The sequence below is a fragment of the Brassica napus genome, chromosome C4 (genome assembly GCF_020379485.1).
Source record: "Brassica napus cultivar Da-Ae chromosome C4, Da-Ae, whole genome shotgun sequence".
NCBI classification, from domain to species: domain Eukaryota; kingdom Viridiplantae; phylum Streptophyta; class Magnoliopsida; order Brassicales; family Brassicaceae; genus Brassica; species Brassica napus.
The window spans coordinates 55,628,889-55,646,519 of record NC_063447.1 but is presented as its reverse complement, the minus strand read 5'-3'; the positions used below and the strand labels follow the sequence as shown (position 1 = coordinate 55,646,519).

Genomic DNA, 17,631 nt, shown 5'->3' with positions numbered 1-17,631 from the left:
TTCACTGATGCAGATGCCCTAATATGACTATTTTATAGTAGATAAAAATGGTATTAGTCACTTCTGGTTGAAAAAAATACAGTATGGAGTTTTTATTTCTGCCATGCACCATACTAATTAGAACTCAAATGTCCATAGAAACAGCTTTGAGATTCCTGATGTAATGTATCTTTTGTTTCTTGAACCGTTGTTACAAAACCATTTCTTACTTATTAGCAAGGCAAAATCATGCTAATAGTCTCAAAATATCAGATTGTTAACTAAAAACAAAGTGTATAGAGGTCTACAAAAGAATACAACAAACAACTGAATGGACTCGTTTCCTCGTTGATGACAAAATTGTTAAAAGAACAGAGATGTAGCAGAAACAGACAAAGGTGGAGACTTGTTGTTTGTTCATCATCATCATCATCCATAGCTGTTTGTTCAACTTGTTCTGCTTTTTTGGTGTCTTTCTCGATTATTTCTTAAGAAGTTTTGACTTTGTGATAAACAGTACTATGCAACTCAGATCCTACTGGTACAATCCAAAATGGCACAAAATTAGATCATCTACAAAGGGCTTGGACAAAACCTCATTTTCTGGCGAGGTTAAGTGATCTTAAGAAAATAGCAACATTCTGCTCATGTGATGGATCTAGAAACTCGTATCCTATCCATCACACTGAAAGATCACATTCTTAACATCCCCTTGGATTAGTATATTTACTATTTACAGAGTTTCTAACAAAAAGATTTTCTACCATCCCCTTGTCTATAATCTTCCACAACAGGTGGGGGTTTTTTCACACAAAATGAAAACTACACTTTGTCTCTCACTTAAAAACGCTTAAAGAAACTTCACATTCTCAACATAGTTGAGATAGGTGTAGAAACGGCTACCCTGAAATGCTTCCAGTCCTTGGATTCCTACTTTTCTGATCGTCTTGCTCTCGACATTGTAGTACATGACATAGGAAGGCACGTACTGGAAGCGTGGGGACAAGACGATCTCACTGGTACCAACCATTCCAGAAATACACATGATCTCTGTAACCACATCTTTCCACGAAGGTGGTAATACATATACATGCTTGGACCATTCATCGTCTTGTAGAACCCACAGATCAAAGCTTTTACTTGATCGAGTAACATTACTAGAATCTTCCGACATAAGCAAAACTAGTCTGCCATCGTAGTTCACCAGAGTTGTTGATTCATCCATTGCTCTACTGAAAGTTTCCATGAAATTCACAAAGCGGAACTTCTCAGACCTCAAATCAAAACAAACCACCATGGAACTGAAGGACGAACTGTTGACTGAAGCTGTGTAGTAAAGAACACCTCCGATGCAAATCCACTTACGACAAGAAAAATGTGGTACGCAGCACTCCACCAACCTCCATGACAAGTTCTTGGTTCCTAATGTCAGAACTTGGTGCTCCACAGAGAACAGTTCACCACTTGCAACCGAACGGTTCATTGATAATACCTTTAGCTGTTTCGCAACAGGGTCATATCCAAGATAGCTGTCCACTCCAACCCTCAACCTCGAGTTCAGTCTTGGTAAGGTCAATGACTGTCCTGTGCTAGGGTTCCATATCATCTCATCAGAATCACAATTCAACATCATGTTAGCTCCAAAACACAAGAAGCCATAAGTACAACCAAATAAGCTATAGGAGCTTGGGAAACGCGCGAGGTGATTGGATGCTACAACATACGAGTTCTCTTCCGGATTTTCAGGCTGAGGCGACGAGAAGAAGATGTACTTGCTGTCATCTTCGCATGCAAATAGAAGCTGGGGGCGAGCGCAAGATTTGGTCAAGAAAGAGTCTGTGAAGTCTTGACGGCGAAGCATGGAGGACCAGAGCTTGCATGCGCAACGACATCTAGCTATGGTCTTTGACGGCAACCTCGAGAATATTTCGAAAACGAGTTCATCTGGGATCGGGAATGAGTTTGGTTGAAGTTTGGTCATCGATCGTGTAACGCGTCGAGAAATGGTTAGACCAACACCGACGTTCTGCCGCCGTGGTTTCATGGCGGAGACAGATTCGGAAGAGTTCGTATAATTTTTTCTTGGACTAAGAGCATGATTATTGCAAAGATCCATATTAGGGATTCTTATTACTTTTTTAATGCTTTTAAGCACAAAAAGTGAATTAAGAGACAAGCTAGGAAACCCAAACATTTAAGTCGTCCATTGCAAGGTTTCTAATTAAAGGTTGTTAAAAAAAAGATGTGAATAAAATGCACACACTGACATTTGTATTTGTTCTTGCTTCTTACATATCACGAGCCAAGCAAACTTGTACATAGATCTCACTGCTTGCTCTACCTTCTCTGTGCCTTGAATCTTGAAACCGGTTTTGATGGCTGAGACCCTGAAAGCTGCTTACATATACATAAACAAACAAACACATGCAGTAAGAATCACATTTTCAGCATTGTGAGTGTCGTATGGTAGAGACATACCTGCATTTTGCCGTGTGTGTTGGTTTCTAGCATTATGAGTGTGTAAGTAGAACATGATGATGATTGATTTAAAGATTGATACAAAACCTGGCAAACGTAAGGGATCAAATCAGCGAAGGCTAGAAGCTTATTGAGCTTAGTGATGGTGAAGTTACAAACGCCAATGCTCCTGACAAGATTGTCCTTGACAAGCTTCTCCATTTCCCTCCAAACACCTTCCATGTCAAACTCAAGGACGTCCCCTGCCTTTGGTGGCTTACTCGCTCCTTCTCTTAGCCTGAAAGGCCAGTGTATCTGCACATATACTTGAATGGTAAAAGACTATTTTGAAAGAAAGTATACAACTTGATTCAGTAATCTATGGAATAACAAACATACCAGGTAAAGATCAAGGTAGTCTAATTGAAGCTCCTGAAGGGTATTTTGCAGAGCAGGACACACTCTCTCAGGGGACAATTCTGTACATCTGTACTTACGCACATGTATCAGTTAAAAAAAAACAGTGAGCAGAAAAGAGTGAAGTAGTAGTAAAAGAAAGGAATGTGTGTTTTACCAAAGCTTGGAGGTCACGAAGAGGTCCCTTCTCTCAAGACCAGCGTGCATAGCCCTCTTCATCCCTTGACCGACCTTGTACAAGAGTTAAGGATTTTTTTTTTACATCTAGACTAGAAACTTTCAGACAGAACAAGAAGAGAAAGAGAGAGAGAGAGAGAGACCTCATTCTGATCACCATATTCCCAAGCTGTATCAATGTGCCTATAACCACCCTGCACCATCAACGAAAGAATGAAATATAAAACTGATTGATTCATTCTAGCACCATATTCCCAAGCTGTATCAATGTGTCTCTCAATGTTTCAGCGTTTTGCTGGGGTATTCCGCCCCGTGATTGATCCTCTGGTAATAAAAGAAGATCAGATGTTGGTTAGAGAATGGAAGATTATTCAATCTTAATTCAACAATGAAGTCAACTTTTCTTATATCTGAACTGCTTTTGGATTATAAAGCTAACCTTTTTGAGATATTGTGGCTTCTCAAGAACAGATTCCTCATATCCAATCCTATTGTCGTTTGTTTTATCTCCAAGACCATTCACAACATCGAGCTCGCTCTCCTCCACATCGAGCTAATCTCAAGAACTCCTTCCTATTAAAGAAACACCACTTAAGATGCATATGCAGAATTTAAAAGGATAAAGCACCAACAGAAGAAACATACCGCTGCTTCTGAAGCAGTGTTAGCAAAGAACGAAGCCTCCGTTTGAAAGTCATCAATCTCAGCTTTAAGTGAATGAATCTGAGACTGTAAAGTCTTGTCTCTTCTCCTCAAAACATCAACTGTCTGCTTCGATGTTCTGTCCGTTGAATGGATTGAAAAACTCTCCATGATGTTGTGATGGAGCTTCTCGGGGAGCTTCTTGACGAGACTGATGAGATTGTCGTTCTCATCGACGAACCGTTGAAGACGGTTCATCTATTCCCGCTTCTCTCTAATTCTCTCCTGAGCGATTCGAGGAGAGCCGCCGACGGAGAGAGCCAACGACCGTCGAGGAGAGCCACCGACAGTCGAGGAGCCAGGGAGAGAGAGAGTAGCTGTTTCGGGAGAGAGAGAAAGAACAGAAGCAAAAAAAAACAAACATTTCCTCTCACCTCTGATTTGCCTACACGTGGCTACAAGAGCCGTCCCTTCCTCCCCTTAATTAAGATACGTCTTTTACCTCATGCAACATTTTTGATTTTCTTTTAATTCACAATTACCCTAAGAGACTCATTAAGAGCCAGCGATGATGCTGCTCTAAGAGTTTGTTTTGTTTTGAAAGACATCTTTATATTGTGCATGATAAAGCCCAATTTAAGCCCATGTACTGCCCGTATCGCTAAAGCCTGTAGTTTACATTCTTAAATCTTAATGTTTGTTGAAAATGATCCATATATGCGCAGACCAATTATGATGCACATTCTCTTGTTTTTCTGATTTTATGCAAGACAATTATCTCGGATAGACATTTTAAAATTTTGTCACAAAAATAGCCTCTGAAAAAAAATAACTAAAACAGCCTTTTTTATTTTAAATTTTAAATTTTAAATTTTTTTATTTTTTTTAATTTAAAACTCTATCCCCAAAATCTCACCCCTTAACTCTAAACTCTTAGTCTAGATTAGTTAACCCTAGGATAAAAATACATTTTTACTTTTTAATAAAACTTATTTTGGTCATTTTCTTTATTGATAGATATTTTGTGACAAAAACTTAAAAAAAATTATCCCAGAGATCTCTTTTACGTATTTGTCAGCTTATTGATGCAAATCACATTTTTCTTTCTTTCTTAGTATGCAAAAAGAATCATATTAAGATTCCTTGATAAGATCTTTTTTTTTAAACACTTAAAACAATCTCATTTAATATCAAAGGTAGTAATACAATGATCTGGGTATCACAACTTGATGAAAAAAGAAGAATAATGAACCGGAACTGTAATGAAAACATACAGATACCGGTATGTACCATAACTTAACATATGAAAAAAGAGGGAAGATCACTCTCATGAGAAGGAGAATGAGCATTAGATCCTTGTACTGGTGATGTAAGAATGCTCAAAAAATAACCGAACAATGACCATCTTAGGAGAAGAAACAAACCAAAAAAAATTCAATCGGATCAAACTCCATGTTATCTTTACTTGAGGCTGTAGTTTCCTCATTCAAGAAACATTAGCATACCTAGCATTGTAGTATTGAATATGATGCACAATCAGCCAATCACCATAGGACCGTTATTTCGTGTCAGCTGGTCCAACGACCAAGGATTGATTTTATTAAAGCATATCCCAAGAACCTCCACTTGTTGCTGGAATTCGGATACACCATGCTTGTGTCCATCACATCTGTATGTTCATGACAGTGTAAAACTAGCAAAGATTACTTGATAAGATCGAAGCGGAACAAAATTAGCTCTGTAATCTGTGATTTTGACTGCTTAGCGAAATAAAACATTCACTTTAAATATAGTTAATATGTCTAAGTTATTCAGCTCAAAGTTAATTAAAAAGTATATGTATTGATTATATAATCTTTAATCCGTAATTGTCTTTGGATGTTAAGAATCTCAATATAATTGGTCCTTTTATTTACCACTAGGGATCGTTACCCGCGCCAAGGCGAAGAGTTTTTGCATTTTAATCTATTTTTGTCTCTTGCTTACTAATCTAGCATTTAGTTTTTCAATGCATTTTATCTTTACCATCTCCTCTTGTCTTGTTTACATTTGTTTTCACGTTCTGTCGTTTGATTTGTCTTAGTTTTTGCTTTGTGTAATAACTTAACCCTGCTCATTCTTCTTTCATTCATTCTTTATTGATTGATATTTTTATCTCGCTTACCTCTGTGTTACCACTAATTTGCTTGAATAATTTTTCATCTTCTTCTTCGTATTCTTTTCATATTCATTAACTATTGTCTCTAATCTCTTTAAATCCTAAAAATTCTACATGTTCTTTTGTTTATTAAATCACATATTAAATATTGTTGAAACTGTTTATTTATTCTAATAAATCTTTACGATTATAATTAAGATGATATGGATAAAAGACTGATTATAATTTAGTTGAAATTAAAGTCTAAAGTAGAAGTTATTAAACTTGCAATCCTACTTTTTGTCATCCAAGATAGCTTTAGTCAAATCAATTATATTGATTTAGAAAACCCATAAGCTATTTCAATCTCAAACAACCAAAAAACAGGCGCATTTGTTATTGACGCTGCGGCGGATTTCTTTTACTATAAACATAATTGTTTGTCACAACTGTTAATAAACCCAAATGTGTTTACAAAAGCTACTCATATAAGAGTTTCATACTCATTTCTATTTCTCTAGTCATCTCCTATGTTAGTACCTATCATAATACAATCATCAAACAAAGGACATATCTCTTGGTTCCATATAGAATATGCAAAATGACTGTTTTCTGCAGACTCCATGATCACTGAGTATTATAAATATCAAACTCTGTCTATGGTCTATTTATATGTTGAGGAAATGCCTCGAAATGTAGCTTCCAAATAATGATTTTCAGGTCAACACATTGCATGTTAACTTCCACAATGGGATCAACGGATCTGCAGATACCACTACATGTCGAGTCGAACGCAGCTACACATATGTTCCCTGCTTGTGCTTTTCATTCACAATCTGCAATTCTCCCAAGAACCAGAATCAATGTTAAATGAGGTAAAAGTTTTAGAGTCACAACAGACTTTGTATAGCCAAGCCCAATAAACCAAGCACCCAACGTAACATCCCCACTTGCCTATTTGTGCAGAAAATGACTTGATCATTATATAGTAGCACCAAGAAGTTAGATAGAGAATGAGGTATGAATGCAAAGTAGACAAAACAGTTAAAATCTTACTGATTATGGAAAATATAAAAAATCATTTCTCTTGAAATGACGTATAACTGTCCAATAGCGTGACAAAAGTACTTGTTCATGTTCTCACCAAACTTCCAATTCTGAATGTATATATAAATCTATTAGAGTTATTGCCAGCGCTCTGTTGCGATATTTGTTAGCTAAAATAATTCATCCAACATAATAGGAAAAAGAAACCAACGAAATTGTTAAGCTAACCATCAGCTGAGATGCTTTTGCTGTCCTGACACATTGCAAGCTTAGTGATTTCACTGTCAAAAGCAACAAACTAAGCAGTCATATACATTCGAGACATTTATTTACAAACGGTTCCTAACACAGAAAAAGCATATTATTATGTTACGGATGATAAGTTTGATGCATAAATACAGTTTAGAATTTTTTTCAACTGAACATTTGTGCCTACTGAATTACCTTACAACACCCACTGCATTGTGATTTTGGCATGTTAAAGCTGAGAATCAACATTGGAGCTTGCGTTAGCATTTGGAACATGAAATATAGCACCATCAATTTCCAGTGTTAATTCCATTGACAATAGCTGTGCAAAAGAACTCTGCTAGTAAGGTAATCGTGATTAGTAATTCTTTACATCTTAGTGGCGTACAACTTCAAAACGATAGACACTTACAATCGACGGCTCTCAAAGATGGACCGCAAACCATCTAATGATATGCTTACCTCGTCGTATAAGTAATTTATGTCACTTCCCTCCCACGGGTAACGTTGCAGGTGCAGATCAATTCCCTCCACCTCTTCCTCATCATTAGGATGCTCTGCAATATACTCTCTGTAAGGTTCAAATTTATGTCGCTAGAATTATCATAGAAAGAAATATAAAGTACCCTCCAAATCTTCAGGAGCATCGACATTTTCTTTATTCAATGATTTTCATTCAACCTAACAACCATCAAAATAAAAAGAATGTGAGGCACATAATCTTCAAAATCCAAGTTTAATGAATGGAAAAAAAAAAACTCAGGAAAACAGAAAATGTCAAACACTCACTGGCTTCTTCTTCTTTTACTTCTTGGCTCCCGTGAATGAACTGTCAAAACCATCATTATTTGCAGGAAAAAAGATTACACAAAGCAACTGACGAAAAGAAACAAATATGTTTCACAACACATAAACTCTTCTTGAACAATCAGGCAACGGATAGTATGTCTCCCGTGTGACTCAGCTGAGTCCTCGATGGCATCATGAACGACAAATGTCTTCTTCTTCTTCTTGGTTAGATCAAAGGGTGCAAGGTAAGGATGACCAAAGAAAATTAAAACCACACAATAATGATTTATCAGGCAAAATAAAAGAACCGATGATGAATTTATTAAAGATGGGGAGATGTAGAGACTGAAGAAAAAAAAAATGATTCACGAAACTCAAAGAGCCAATCTGTGTTTCTTAGATGAGTCATGAACCGATGATTAAAAATTGAAAGCCATAAACTTCCATTGAAGAGAACGCTTACAGATCAAAGAGGTTTATTGGGGTTTTTTTTTAACGAATACAATTTCAAAACGTGAGTTATAAAGTATTTATTAAATCATTAGATAAAATAAATAAGTGTTGGTCCCACAGAAAAAACCGAAGAAGCAAAGGTTTCCGACCTTCATAAATATATATTTGTTTCAGCCATCAATGTACAAAGAATCCTTTAGCTCAGTGGTATAAATGTTGTTGTTTAGATCTCAATAACCTGGGTTCGAGTCACAGACTTGACACTTTTTTACACTTTTTAAAAGTGGGATGTAACTGCCCTATTATAATGTAAATTTACAAAGACTCGAAAAATATCATTTAATAACGGGTTAAATGATCTTAAACAAAATGGCAACAATTTGATAATTTATTGGATCTAAACCATAGTTACATGATATTGGGACTTTTCATTTCTGTATGTCAAAACTTATGTGTAATCTATGAATTCATGTGTCTCCTACTCTCTATGATACTACGTAGTGAAGTGCACGAATTCTTTAATTTTACACTGATTAAAAAACCACTACACATGTAACCCGAGTACAACCTCAATCGAATTCACTATATAATCGACTTACTCTAGGTAAATGTAATGGTCTTGAGTGATAACCTGGCTCTTGATTACGAGGAGCTTCTTGTGAGGAAGTGGAAACTTCAAGCTGACCATTTCGAGGTCTTCCACCACTTTTTGGAAGTGTAGACAGTGGTGAAAGACTTGGGAACAACTTCATATTCGGCATGGCTTTGTGAAGTAACAATTAAAAAACATTAAGCAGACTGAAAAGCTCTTATGTGTGGCATTCTGGCTGGTTTCTTCGGATGCATTTTTGCATTGGGGTTTGTTACTTTGGTGTGTCCTTCTTACCGGCAAGTGGCACAATTGGTAACCAAAAGAATATAAACCATACTATTTGTTGAAAGAGAGTAATAAATATATAATGCATTTAAACACTTTCCTAGTCCATGGAGCACAAGGGAATTTCTTTCCCGAACAAATAGTACAAACTCCATCTCTGTGCCATCATCATTACTGCTACAACTATCATTCTGCTCTTCAAAATAAATCCTCTCATCTTGATCATTATCTGAACCAGACCTAATTCCATCTTTGACCGTCTTGAGGTTTTCACCTTCCTCTTCATCAGAAAAGTTCATATTGTTACTACCTACATGCCTACATGCATATGGATCAGCTTCTGACATCATAAAGAGTCAAGGCATCTGATCCGTAGAAAAGATAAAGGACAAAGTTAAGGTCCCATGATCCTTGCAGTGAGAAGTTCTAAAAAAGTCCTATATTATTACTTACATAGGTGAAAAGAAACTATTCCCATCAAACGCTTCCTTCTCTTCTTGGATATTTTGAGTAGATAATGTAGGAAGTGTTCTACAAGACGAATTTTTTTTTTGTTCTATTATCTCCAGCAAAGCTGAACTATATAACTCAAGATTCTACTCGGTACTATCAAAATTATATCATCTATAAGGGCTTGGACAAACATCATTCTATGGCGGGGTTATTTAAAGCAAAATAGCTACATTCTGCTCATTTCATGGATCTAATAACTCTTCTGCCTCTCACAGCAATGAAAGTGTCACATTTTTTAAAATTCTCTGTTTTGGATTATCTTAAAGAGTTTATAACAAAAGATTTTCTGCGAACAGAAGATTCAAACTAAGAATCTCAAAATAAAAACAACACACAAAATGAAAACCACACTTGCCTTGCTTAAAATGCTTAAAGAAGCTTCACATTCTCAACATAGTTGAGAAAGGTGTAAAATATCTTACCCCGAAACGCTTCCATTCCTCGAATTCCAACTTTTGTGATGGTCTTTCTCTCAACGTTGAAGTAGATGACATAGGGAGGCACGGATTTGTACCAGGGGGTCAATACGATTTCATTAACACCAACCATTCCAGCAATGTGCATGTCCTCTGAAACTACATCCTCCCAAGGTGGTGGTAATACTTATACATGCTTGGACCACTCATTTTTTCCAGCATCCTGTAGAACCCACAGCTCAAGACTTTTACTTTCTCCACAAATACAACCATAACCACTATTATCATCAGAATCTCCCGACATAAGCAAACCTAGTTTGTCATTGTAGTTTATCAGAGTTGTTGAAACAGGCATTTCTTTACTGGAAGTTTCCATGAAATTCACAAAGCTCAACTTCTCAGACCTCAAATCAAAACAAACTACCATGGAACGCATGGAAGCCCAGTTGTCTGGAGCTTCGTAGTAAATAACACCACTGATGCATATCCACTTATCAGAACAATTATGTGGTATGCAACATTCGACCATCCTCCATGACAAATTCTTGGTTCCTAATGTCAGAACTTGGTGCTTCGCAGAGATCCACTCACCACTTTCAGACCAAAGTTCCATTGATAATACCTTGAACTCTTTGGCAATGGGTTCATATCCAAGATAGCTTTCTACTCCAAACCCTTTCCTCGACTTCAATATTGGTGGTAAGGTCAAGGACTATCCCGTGCTAGGGTTACATATCACATTCTCAAGCTCACAATTCATGATCAAGCTAAATCCATAACACGAGAAAAAGCCACTGGTAGGAGCAGAGAATCTATCGGAACATGGGAAACGTGCAAGATGATTGGCGGCCACAACATACGAGTTCTCTTCAGGATTTTCAGGCTGAGGTGATGAGAAGAAGAAAAGCTTACTGTCATCTTTGCATGCGAATAGAAGCTGAGGACGAGCAAAAGATTTGATCAAGAACGACTCTGTGAAATATTGACTGCGAAGCATGGGCGCCAAGAGCTTGGATACGCAACGACATCTCGTTATCGCCTTTAACGGCAACCTCGAGAATATCTCGAGAACGAGGTCATCAGGAATCGACAATGAGCTTCGCGTAACAGGAGGAGAAAAGGTTAGAACATTCATGGCGGAGACAGATTCCTAAAAGTTGTTATTAGTTTATATATTTTGATTGATTTAGAAATTCATATAGTATTTATAAATCCAAATAAAATATGCAAACCTCCGGATTTGAGTCTTTGTATTTTTAATTAAAAAACCCAAACAAATCCATTATTAAATCAAATATATTAGTAAATCCGTACGATTGAATAACACTTGATTTGATATAGAATTTATGAATCATTAAACCAATAACACATGATTTTAATACATATTTGAAAATCATAGAACCAATAACACTAGATTTAGTTCGGATTTTCAAATCCATTAAAATACAACAACCAATAACCCCTACTAATTATTTAGTTTTTATATTAATTAATTAGAATTATTTAAATAACTTTTAAGAGTTTTAAGGTTGCTCGATTTTATATAAATAGGTTTTTTATGCCTAGAGTTGTATTCAAATTTTTGATATCGGATAAATATTGAACTTTCATAGCTAAACGAATTTTTATGGCACATGAATAGCATTTTCATACCAAGAGCTTTTGTTAAATTACTGATAAAAGTTTTTTCAAACCCTAGTTTCCGGTTATTTTTACAATCAGCAAATCTAGTTTTATCCATAGAAGCTTCCGTTACATCAACTGGTATCAGAGCCAAGGAAATCAAGAATTACGTATAAACATGGCATCTCCTCACTTAAAAGTGAAGATCAGTGGGTTCACCATTTTGAGTATGGGCCCTTAATACATACGCAAGAAACTTTTGAATGGGGCCTACTTTTGTGGGTTTACCATTTTGTTTTTGACATCTACCATTTATTTTTCTAAAATAAAATAAATACTATTATACATATTTAACCAAAAAAACAATGACAAACACATGAAACTAATATATTTCTATACAATAAATTAATTAAACAAATATAATAGGTATAAATAAACATTATATTTAACCAATTAGCTTATAAAATTAGTTATATCAAATGTAATGTCTTTATAATTTTTAGTTTTGTATTGGGCCCCTCGGAAATGTCAGACCGGCACTTGATCAAACTGATCTAATGACTGAAAACTATTCCTTACTCCCAACACTATTTAAGCTTATCACTTATTTACTTTCTAAGATATTAGAGTATCTTTATCCATAGAAATACTAATGAGTTTCTTAATGATTATTTAATTATATAAGTGTACTTAGTGGACTTAAGAACTCTAGTTAAGAAACTGTTCGATTTTGTGCTTCCAATGGTAGTTTCTTAATTAAGGGTTCTTAATAGCACAAAGGTTTTTGCTTTGATCCTATACTCGGAGAAACTTCATCAAGCTTTGATTCAAAATGTCGAGACTTTACCAGCTTCATGGAGATGGAAACATCGATCGAATCCTCATCATCGAACTCATACTCAAGTATGATCGCTCGAATCCTCATCATCCCTCCCCTGTTCAAAACCCACAAAGTGAATCGTTTAGACAAAACAATAAAAAAAAATCGAATCTGCTAAAAAATGATAAATCGAAGCTACCGTCGATTAGATTGACGGCTCGCCGGGAAGCAATCTGAGAAGAACAAAGATCACCGATTCTGGTTCTCGAGAAGACTTGAGTTTTGGGAGTGAAGATGGAGAAGGAGAGTGGAGATCGAGTTTGGGCAGAGCGAATCGCTAGAGAAGAAGGCGATGAGATTGATGGCATCGTTCGTTACGGATCAATTGATGTGGTCATGCTGAGATCACGAAGCGGAGAAAACGAAGAAGGAAACAAAGAAAATAATGAGAGCAAGAGAAATTACAAAACCATAAATAAAAACACCTTTGCTCCCAAGCTGACACGTGCATTCAGAAATCCTTTGTAAACGGTTTCGAAAATCACAAAATTAGGATCGGTTACACCCACTTTATTGCTTTCTCATTTAATTAAATGGGTCATTATCATTAAAAACCCTCTACAGAAACTGGGATAAAAATGCTCTTATACATTTTTTTTTCCAAAACATATCAGATTACTCTATAAATCATAAGACTTAAAAACTGATTTGAAAAAGTACATAACGAAAGAAAGAAAAAATGGATCAGAAGAACACGAGCTCTGAAAGTCTGTGTATTTCCTTAATCAAAACAAACGATGTACAAGAGTTTATATGGACGGAGTAGTTGTGAGATCTTCCTATAAGGAGATGTAATCTATCGTAACTGACTTCCATGAATAAATTGGGCTGAAAATTGGCTGCAACAACACGCACCTAAAAGCTTTAATCTTTATAATTATAACAATTTAATGTGTTTAGCTAAAAATGTACTAAGAGACATGTCAGATGATAGATGATCAAAGTGTATATTTACTGAAATTTGGCTTATGATAATGTAAACTCTTATTCTTCTCGTAAGTATGCAATAGGAGTATATATTACTGAAATGCAGTGGTCTCGTCTATTCATCATATTAAAAGAACATATTAGCATAGAGAAATAACATTTAACCAAATATTTAAGTGCTAGTGTCAGATTGTAAATATTAACTTCTGCTATAATCATAATCATATAACGTTGTAGTTGTATTGTTTGTTAATTGAAATGTTAGCTTGTATACATAATGTTGGGGGTTTATAACTGAAAAAGAGAGAAAAGAAATGCGGAATTGTGAAATTAGAATATATTGGTCTCATCTAGTCCAGTTAAAGAGCATGACTTCGAGATATTGTCAACTTTTAAGATGTAATGGTTTCATTGTGTTAGATGAACAACGATGAGATATTTATATTTTTTGTTAGCTGATATGTTAGATTGTAATAATTATATTAGAGTCTGAATTCCTAAAGACATATGTAAAATTTAGAGCTAAGAATGTAGTGGACCTAGTGGTCTCATCTAACCACCATATATTTTTAATGTTAGATTGTAAGTATAATTAGATATTAAACTTTGATCTATCGTTGATCCTTTGAAGTGAAAAAACCATATTCGACTAACAAAATGCTTGATATAAAAGAACATGTTAACATATAGGAGTAACGTCTAAACAAGTTCTTAATTTTGTACCTTTTATGATCTCTTAAGAAGTTTTGATTTATGATAAGACACTATGTACTCAGATTACTCAATACAATCCAAAGTGGCACAAATTAGATCTACAACTTGTGATTTATCAATCATCTACAAGGGCTTTGGACAAACATAATTTTCTGGTGAGGTTGACTTCTCTTAAGCAATCTATTTATCTAAAAAACTATCTTAAAGAGTTTGTAACAAGAAGATCTAAAAACTCTTCTCCCTCTCACAGCATTTAAAGACCGCATTTTAAACTTCTCTTTTCTCGATTATCTTAAAGAGTTTTTAACAAGAAGACTTTCTGCTTACAGAAAAATTGAAACTAAGAAGCTAGAAAAGAAAAGCAACTCACAAAATGAAAACTACACTTGTTTCTCTTAAAATGCTTAAAGAAGCTTCACATTCTCGACGTAGTTGAGATAGGTGTAGCATCTATTACCCTGAAACGCCTCCATTCCTTGAATACCAACTTTTCTAATCGTTTTGCTCTCCACATTGAAGTAGATGACATAGGAAGGCACGTATTGGTAGCACGGAGACAATATGATTTCATGTGTACCAACCATTCCAGCAATGCACATGCTCTCCGCAACTACATCCTTCCAAAAATCAGGTAACATGTAAACATGCTCGGACCATTCATTTTTTGCAGCGTCCCCAAGAACCCACAGTTCAATACTTTTACTTGATCGACTAACATTACCAAAATCTTCCAACGACATAAGCAAACCTAATCTGCCATTGTAGTTTATCAGCGTTGCTGAACCAGGCAGTGCTCTACTGAACTTCACAAAGCTGAACTTCTCAGTCCTCAAATCAAAACAAACTACCATATAATAACCCTCTGAAGTCCTGGCTATGTAGTACAACACACCACTGATGCATATCCACTTACGAGAAGTAGAATGCGGTACGCAACACTCGACCAACCTCCATGACAATTTCTTGGTTCCTAATGTCAGAACATGGAGCTCCTTAGAGATCCAACCATCATAACGTACAGACAATACCTTGAACTCTTTAGAAACGGGGTCATATCCAAGATAGCTTTCTATTCCAGACGTCTTGCTCGACTTCAATGTAGGCAAGATCAAGGACTGTCCCGTGCTAGGGTTACATATCACCGTGACATACGCTCGCTTTTTTGTCGCCTTGAGGATCAAGTTAGCTCCATAACACAAGAAACCACTGGTGCAACCAAATAGTTGGTAGGAACTTGGGAAACGCGCAAGATTATTGACGGCTACGACATACGAGTTCTCTTCCGGATTGTGAGGCTGAGGCGACGAGAAGAAGAGAAACTCGCTGTCGTTTTTCTTTTGGTATAGAAACTGCTCGTTGCCATCTTCGCATGCGAAAAGAAGCCGAGGGTGAGCACAAGATTTTGTCAAGAACAGCTCTGTGAAGTCTTGACGACGAAGCATGGAGGACCAGAGCTTGCATACGCAACGACATCTCGCTATGGACTTCGACGGCAACCTCGAGAATATCTCTGTAACAACCTCAACAGGAAGCGTCAATGAGTTTCGATGACGTGTGGTCATCGATCGAGTAATGCCTCGAGTGATGTTAACACCATTCTCTGAGTCGTTCTGCTTCCGTTGTTTCATGGCGGAAACACTTTGAGTTGATTCCCCTGAGTTTCGTATTGCTTTTGAAGGAGAGTAAAGTTTTAACGTTAATCTAAAGAAAGAAGATCAAGAAATACAGATTGTGCATGATAAAGCCCATGTAAGCACAATACTTGGGCCAGTATTGATAAAGCCCATTTAATTTACATTATATATGATCCATGTGCACTGAGTTTATTGATTGCAAGTCATCCCTAATATACAGAAAGATCATACTAGGATTATTTGATAAAACTGAAATGAAACAAACTAGCTCTGTAACTTGTGAATACAAGTCATCTACAACTACAAGGCCGACGCAAACTCCCTAATATAAGTTTGTTAAAGTTTAACAATGAAATTACAAAACCAGCTGTGTTGTCAAAAAGTTCAATAAGGTCGATCACTCGTTTATATGCTAGTTATTTTTCTTAGCTTAAAACAACCATTGCTCTAGACTACATGAACCACTGAATAAGGGGATGCATATAGTATCCATAGAAAACACTCATCCAATAAGCCAGAAGGTGGCTAAATAAACCAGTGGAATTAGAATATGGCTTTATAAAACTCTCCATGATCTTTCATGATGTGAACTTACGAGCCTGGATAGCTTTGTTACAAACTCTCGAAATATAATTAAAATCATCAAAACAGTTCATAAGCTTCATGTTCTCTACATGGTTAAGAACCATGTGAAATCTACTAGACCTCAATCTTTCGAGCCTTGGATTTCAACTAGGATACGTCGAAAAGAAAAGACGTATACTAGCGCGACAGCACAATTTCACATGTAACAATTGCTCCAATAAAAAAAAAAAAAAAAAAAACAATTGCTCCAATAACAAAACTTGGCCTCCAATAACAAAACTTGGCCTCCCAACTACCTTCTCACCAGGATTTTAAGTGATGATTACTTGTATTCAAAATTTATGTGTATTTTTGTTGTATTTTGTAGTTTTTGAACTTATTTGCCTCCTACTCTCTATGACTCTATGCAGTAGAGTGAACGAGTTCTTCAATTTCATAGGTAGAGAAAAGAAAATAATCTTGAAAAAGGATTTTTGGTTATAAAGAAGAAGAAATAATGTGCTTGTGAGGCTGCTTTCGTTCCCACTCACGAAAGCCTATTCCATCATGTCTTTGTTTTTCTTAATGTAATCACTTTACTGTTTTAGAACTTGTTTTGAACGATTAAAAATGAAATTCATAACAATATAGCTTAATACATATACATGTAACCCTTTGGTCAAAAAATATATGTACATGTATATTATATCATAACCATATTCAGTTTCTTTTTAGGTTGCTTGAATATGGCTGACCCAATAATTCATAGAAGTTATTGCTGTACAATTAGACCATGATTAACGCTGAAATCCAAATGGGTTTTTTTATTTTTTTTTAATTTTTTTTGTCTGAATAAAAAAAAAATAAAAACCAACCAATCATGGACCGCCACGTGTCAATGAGGTCCGCGAACAGTACAAAAAACCAGAGAGTAGCCACTACAAGGAAATAGCAAGGATACTGAGGGAAAAAATCGTCGGAATTTCGTCGGAATAACGTTATTCCGACGACATACCGACGAAACAAGTCCTCGGAAATAATTCCTCGGAATTTCTTCTTTCCTCGGAAATCCCTCGGAATTTTCCGACGGAATTCCGAGGAAACAAATTTTCGAGGAAATTCCGAGGATCACTAGT

General features: G+C 36.0%; 2 protein-coding genes across 6 annotated transcripts; both read right to left on the bottom strand.

Annotated features, from left to right (window-relative positions):
• Positions 1-698: 698 nt before the first annotated feature.
• LOC106399845 (putative F-box protein At2g19630) lies at positions 699-16,226 on the bottom strand. Of its 5 annotated transcripts, none has more exons than XM_048754070.1 (8): positions 3,676-4,605; positions 3,470-3,603; positions 3,174-3,354; positions 3,011-3,084; positions 2,836-2,923; positions 2,613-2,751; positions 2,458-2,544; positions 699-2,373 (listed from the first exon to the last, which is right to left on the bottom strand). In XM_048754070.1, the coding sequence occupies exon 8, from the start codon at positions 2,171-2,173 to the stop codon at positions 830-832; it is 1,344 nt and encodes a 447-aa protein (XP_048610027.1). In that variant the 5' UTR covers positions 2,174-2,373; positions 2,458-2,544; positions 2,613-2,751; positions 2,836-2,923; positions 3,011-3,084; positions 3,174-3,354; positions 3,470-3,603; positions 3,676-4,605; the 3' UTR covers positions 699-829. The 5 variants fall into 5 exon arrangements, with proteins under 5 accessions (XP_048610027.1, XP_048610028.1, XP_048610026.1 ...); XM_048754071.1 differs by having other exon boundaries at positions 2,617-2,751; XM_048754072.1 differs by adding exons at positions 12,624-12,711; positions 12,796-16,226 and having other exon boundaries at positions 2,079-2,751; positions 3,676-11,250.
• Positions 5,209-10,766, bottom strand: LOC125586195 (F-box protein DOR-like). The gene is made up of 4 exons (XM_048756034.1): positions 10,406-10,766; positions 10,160-10,312; positions 9,375-9,564; positions 5,209-5,341 (listed from the first exon to the last, which is right to left on the bottom strand). Exons 1-4 carry the CDS (start codon positions 10,764-10,766, stop codon positions 5,209-5,211), a joined length of 837 nt encoding a protein of 278 aa, XP_048611991.1.
• Positions 16,227-17,631: the final 1,405 nt, after the last annotated feature.